General features: G+C 38.8%; 2 protein-coding genes across 2 annotated transcripts in view; one reads left to right on the forward strand and one right to left on the reverse strand.

Moving 5' to 3' along the window:
- LOC104827032 (beta-glucosidase 23-like) overlaps window positions 1-2,156 on the forward strand; it is a 3,521-nt gene extending 1,365 nt beyond the window's left edge. The window contains exons 6-13 of the mRNA XM_010560046.2: window positions 103-190; window positions 307-568; window positions 690-805; window positions 907-1,124; window positions 1,258-1,292; window positions 1,421-1,523; window positions 1,646-1,757; window positions 1,852-2,156. Of these exons, the coding sequence (XP_010558348.1) occupies window positions 103-190; window positions 307-568; window positions 690-805; window positions 907-1,124; window positions 1,258-1,292; window positions 1,421-1,523; window positions 1,646-1,757; window positions 1,852-2,056 (1,139 nt within the window). The 3' untranslated portion in view covers window positions 2,057-2,156. The remainder of the gene's footprint in view (window positions 1-102; window positions 191-306; window positions 569-689; window positions 806-906; window positions 1,125-1,257; window positions 1,293-1,420; window positions 1,524-1,645; window positions 1,758-1,851) is intronic.
- A 226-nt stretch (window positions 2,157-2,382) lies between these two features.
- On the reverse strand, window positions 2,383-4,547 carry LOC104827033 (myb-like protein Q). The gene is made up of 2 exons (XM_010560047.1): window positions 4,133-4,547; window positions 2,383-3,452 (listed from the first exon to the last, which is right to left on the reverse strand). The coding sequence occupies exons 1-2, from the start codon at window positions 4,521-4,523 to the stop codon at window positions 2,587-2,589; spliced, it is 1,257 nt and encodes a 418-aa protein (XP_010558349.1). The 5' UTR covers window positions 4,524-4,547; the 3' UTR covers window positions 2,383-2,586.
- Between the last annotated feature and the right edge of the window lie 1,569 nt (window positions 4,548-6,116).

Raw genomic sequence — 6,116 nt, forward strand, 5'->3', positions numbered from 1 at the left:
GTTTGGTATATATATATATATATATATATATATTTGATTGTGGCTTATATCATGTTGGTCTCTAGTGTAACTAACAAATTATATATTAATTTCATGAATCAGGAATAACGCCTCTAGTGACCATCTTCCACTGGGATATTCCCCAAGATTTAGAGGACGAATACGGCGGTTTCTTGAGCGAACGCATAGTGTAAAGTTTCTTCAAATGCCGATGTTTTTATCCTTCATGCATGGACGGCTTATATTATAGCTTGGTTTAGTATTGATCATTGTCCTCTGTAAATAAATGCTCGGTTTTTTTCGCAGGGAAGATTTCACGGAGTATTCAAAGTTTTTGTTCAAAGAGTACGGTGGCAAAGTGAAGCACTGGATGACATTTAACGAGCCGTGGGTGTACAGTCGTGCCGGTTATGACATTGGAAAGAAAGCGCCTGGACGTTGCTCTGACTACGCCCAGGATAAACACGAATGCCTCGGAGGGCGGTCCGGACACGAAGCCTACAACGTTAGTCACAATTTGCTTCTCGCTCACGCCGACGCTGTCCAAGCCTTTAGAAGCTGCGACAAGGTAAAACCCTGATTAGGGTTTGTTGTTAATTTGGTTTTAGTCTTTGTTCTTGTTCTTGGTTAGTACCATCCAAAAAGTTAGAATTTAATTACGAGATTGTCCGATTTTGTTTTTGTGGCAGTGCAAAGGTGGGAAGATTGGCATAGCTCACTGCCCCATTTGGTTTGAGCCTCACGACCTCGAGGACGCACAAGATGGAGCATCTATTGATAGAGTCCTCTCTTTCATCATGGGATGGTATGGTAACACAAACCCCTTGTTAATTTTCATCATCGGTTATAACATGTAATCGACCTTGACAGAATTTGTAATATATATCCGTGTATATATATATATAGGCATCTAGATCCGACCACACACGGAGACTATCCGAAGATAATGAAGGATATAGTCAGAGATCGATTGCCCGTATTCACGGAGGAACAGAAGAAGAAACTGAGAAACTCTGCCGATTTCGTGGGAGTCAATTACTATACTGCTCACTTCTCTAACCATAGGTACATCACTGATCCAACAAAACCAAGTTGGCAGTCCGATTCACTTGTCGACTTCGAACGTAAGTTAGACACACTCTTTGCTGTTATTACTATATTATATGCTTAATGAAATATTAATTAGTATCTCTTGATATGTGAGTATTTTGGACACTAACACCTTTTTATTTCATTCTTGCCCTCTTCATGTCTCAGCCAAGAACCCACAAAACTATAGCATTGGTAGCAAGGTGATATGTTTTTTTTTTGTAATAAATTTGAGTTTTTTTCCCCCATTAATACATGATCTTTATTTTTTGTTAAATAATATATGATCTTTATTATGATTAGGTTACTTAAACTTTGCTCTGTATTTCAGCCTTTTACTGCTGCTATGGCCGTCTACTCCCGAGGTCTCAGGAAAATCTTGAAATACATAAAGGATAACTACAACAATCCAGAAATTATAATCGCCGAAAATGGTAAGAATTTTTTTTAACCCAGCAGTAATTAAACATGAAAACTAAACCCTTTTTTAATATATATATATATATGTATATCAGTATATATATGTATATTTCGCTCACCATGAGTTTTATAACAGGGTATGGAGAGCTTCTTGGAGACCAAGACGGAAACCTAACCGTTGCACTTGCCGACCACAATAGGAAATACTATCTTCAGAGGCATCTCTTGAGTTTGCATCAAGCAGTTTGGTTAGTCATATTTATACATATACTTAATAATCCATGCAAGGGATATTAATTAATATATAGTCTGACGAAATATGTGAATGGTTATATATTGCAGCGACGACAAAGTGAATGTGACGGGATATTTCATATGGTCGTTGTTGGACAACTTCGAGTGGCAAGACGGATACGAAACCCGGTTCGGGCTCTATTACATCGATTTCAAGAACAACTTGACCCGACACGAGAAAGAATCGGCCAAGTGGTACAAGAATTTCCTCAGCAGAGAGATAATTCCAACGCCCGTTAAGGCAGAGCTCTGAGTCTGATATGGATACTAATATTATTATTCTTGCTGTCGTTGAAGATTTTCTCTGTAAAATAACGTTTTTTTGATGTTAAGACACATGTTGGTTGCCTTCATTCCAATAAAAATATTCTATTTTTTTTTCCATTTCGTTAAATTAACTATAATCCATATTTCTGCACTCATAAATTGATAAATTAGTAGAACGTAGACTCCAAAAAGGCTCGTTCAAACAAGTGGGACACTGTCAATGGGCCGAACGTAGTTTTAATTAATGGGCCTTATTAGGGTTCAGCTAAATTGTATTGTGCAGGCTTTTAAGGCCTAATCTCTTTATATATGTATATCTAATTACTTCATATTATTAATCCAAATTATCAAAATACAGATCCCACAATGTCCTCAAGTATAGTCAAAGAGTATTGTTAGAGCACCAAAAAACCAAAAGAAAAAACATGCTTCTTGATGAATTTCGCTCTAACATGAAACTCTCTCTCTCTGTAACTTCTGAAGATCCTAGACCAAACTTGAACTCTCCATAAGGAGTTATGTGGACAGAACATTGGCCATTTTCTTACCCCTGTCCGATATGAGATGATGATGAGAATGGTGATGATGATGATCTGCTCGACCAAGATGTCCCCCAGAACCTTGCGGGGCTAGCCTATTCACAGCTTCCTCCATTACCCTCACGCTGCTATTCTCCAATCCACTCCTCAGCCATGCCAGCCTGCTTATATCCGTTGCTATTGCCACCAGATCATAGCTCGGGAAGCCTTCCGGTTCCAGCTGGTCCACAAATTCAGGACCCAGCAGCGAGTTTCGAGGGGGGTGAATATCCAAGGGTTTGCTGCAACATCCATGTCCACATTGCTGAGGCACAAAATGCTCGTTATAAGCTCCTTCAGACAATCTCAATTCCGTATTTTCCTGTTTAGATGCTTCCATTTGATCTTGTCCATTCATTTCAGAAGATGCAGTTTTGGAGCAGCCCGCCATGTGATTGTAAACATTGAAAGCACTCATACGAGCTACCGGGCGGAAAAGGGTTGAAGGCTCATTGCTTTCCTGCATAGAAATGCTTTCTGCGTTTGTTCTCTCTCTGCATTGTTCCTTGGGCATTTCCATGGAGGTTGTCTCTCTTCCCTCTGAACATACAAGTGGAGCAACATGACCACTGCCTGAAGATAAAGTTTCTTCTGACGAGACTTTTGTTTTGTCAAAGCTAGAATCTCCAACCACGTTTCCAGATCCATTCTTAGCCTTTTCAAGATCCATGTACCGACGCCTAAGAGTAGAATTCCAGTGGTTCTTGATTGCATTATCTGTTCTACCAGGGAGAAGCTTAGCGATCACTGCCCATTTGTTTCCATGGGTAGCGTGTGCTTCGATGATCTTCTGATCCTCCTCCTCTGCATATACAAAATCCAAAGAGAATGCCTGGTTTAGTACTTCGGATCATCACAGGCAGGCCAAACGAAAATAGAAAATAATTTTGAGAACAATCAGGTGGCCCTCAGACGCATATTCGGTCACAAGAACTTCCCACTGAGCTAAAACAGTTTGGCCAAATTCCAAGTTTGCTATGCCAATTAGCGTCAGGGCAAGCACATAAGATTCACATTCCATTCAAAAGAAGAAGTGCACAGCAGAAACAAGGTCCAGTTGGATTCTGTTTTAAAACAAATATGAATCTTTTGCGATCCGGAAAACCCCAGGGTATGAACTCAGAAATACCTATAGACATGAATATATAAGGAGGTCAAAGTCATGACCTTTTTTAGCTTTTCATCAAACGATGTCCGCAAGAACACAATTCGATCGAATCATTTACATTTCACAATTATACAAACAACCCCAAAGGATAATCCATCGTCAGTATCTTGAAGATCGAAATTCACCTTAATTATTTGGGGAGGGAGGTTGTTGGGGGATCTACGACCAAAACCCTAAATTCATCGATACGGACCCTCGGATTCCCAAGTCTATCAATATTCAGAACGAAGACCACAAAAACACTTCAGGTACCGATCGAATCACGAACTGAGAAAACCCAAATCCAACACTTATTAAAGCGACACAACAAACGTACCGGTGAACGAATTGCGTTTCACCGATGGATCGAGCTGATTACACCAACGGAGACGACAAGACTTGCCAGACCGACCAGGAATTCCGCGCGCGATCAGGCTCCAGTTCCTCGGCCCGAACTTACTCACGAGCTGACTCAACACCGCGTCCTCCTCCGGCGACCACGGTCCTTTGACTCTCTCCTTCCCTCCGCCGCTTGTCCCCTCCCCGATAAACGTCGCCAGATCTTCCCCGCCGTCTCCTCCGCCACCCGGCACGGCGGCGCCAACTTCCTCCACCTCTCTCGCAGCCGACACCGTCTCCGGTCGTCTCCCACAAGCTCCATCCATGGCTAACGGACTTAACTGTAAGTGCTCGTACCTTCGTGCACTCGCGTCGATACGCACGCTCATTCTCTCTCATATAGATTCGTAGGGCGTGTGTCTCGGGATCTTTTTTCCTCCTAATTACTCTATTTTACTTATTACTGTTTTGCTCTCGTACGTTAGCCTGCCACCTCAGCATTTTGGCTACCTTTTGGGGTATTTTAGTCAATTAAAAAGAAAACGATAAGTCCTTCCGAGGTGGATCGCTTCGTCCTCTGGCGGGAAATTTTGCCCTCGAAGTAGCGAATTGGGCCGAAGTAGGCTTAATAGTAAGCAAATTAATGGGCCTAGTCTCGGCCCAGTTAATTTGTGGACCATAATGATGGCTCATAAGCTGATTGGGCTCGTAGAATATTCCTTGGGCTAATTCAAATGTCTACATCTAAGCCCATAGTTTCGAACATGCTAACATATGTTACATATCTCGGACTAAAGAGTAATCATATATAATATAACCGTAATTTATAAAACATTAAAATCCTTTTACACTTCACATTTAGTGAAAACATGTATGCAATCTAAATAACCTAGCTCCCATTAGAATATCTAGAAACAACACATATATGTTATTCCACCACCTTAACTATATGTTAAATCGAATCTATATGTTAAATAGAAACAACGCAGACAGCCTCCATTCTTTTTGTTCACTTGGTCCTTTATGGGATCCGACGATGATGATGATGATGATAATGATGATGATGATGATGATGATCCGAATAATACGGTATGAATCGAATTGTCCAAAATTTCCGAACCGTGTTTTTTTTTTTAAATATTCAATTTTTTAAATCGAACCGAATTTTTAAAAAAAATCTGAAAAATAAATTTTTTTAAAAAAATATCTAAAATTTTCTTAATACAAAACGAAACCGAATCGAACTGACTGATTGGTACATATTTTTATAAAACCGAAAGAATCAAACCGAATCATTTTCGAACCGAATATCTAAGCATTCATCATGATAATACCAGTCTTTATGTATTATGGTGGAATTATGAAATTAGTTGAATTAGTTTCATGGGTGACAAAGTCAAACATAACGTATAAGTTTGAATATTATTTATATATATATATAGTTGCGTATAGAAGAAAAGTGGGAAAACGTGTCAGCTATAAACTTTCTAAAACCGTTGAGACATAGTTATCACGAATAATTAATTATTTGCAATTAGTATAATGCTTTTTTAAAAACAAGATTAACAAGAATTCATCTCTGCGACTTGCCACTTCAAATGGTTATAAAAAAATGATTTAAGAAATTACTGGAAAATGATGTTCTAGGGAAAATTACCTTAAATATCGATTATTTCTCTCATCCGTACATACAGCTTTCTTTTTTTCATGTAAATGCAATTGGAATTTCTATGATTTTTTCCCGTCGGAAAATAATTTAATCCAAAATTCCAGTTTAGATATATACATATTATAGAATATCTTCTTCCAATATGCTTATAACAAATTGACCATTTGTTTTTGTCAAAATAAAATTTCCGAATTTTTATTAAGGTAAGATGATCGGTTTTGTATTTCCAACATTATCTTTGAAAGTGTCTAATGGAACATTTTGTATTTATTTATGTAAATAGGGTTTTCCTTATCTATTTATTTATTTGTGA

The sequence above is a fragment of the Tarenaya hassleriana genome, unplaced genomic scaffold (assembly GCF_000463585.1).
Source record: "Tarenaya hassleriana unplaced genomic scaffold, ASM46358v1 Cleome5, whole genome shotgun sequence".
NCBI lineage: Eukaryota > Viridiplantae > Streptophyta > Magnoliopsida > Brassicales > Cleomaceae > Tarenaya > Tarenaya hassleriana.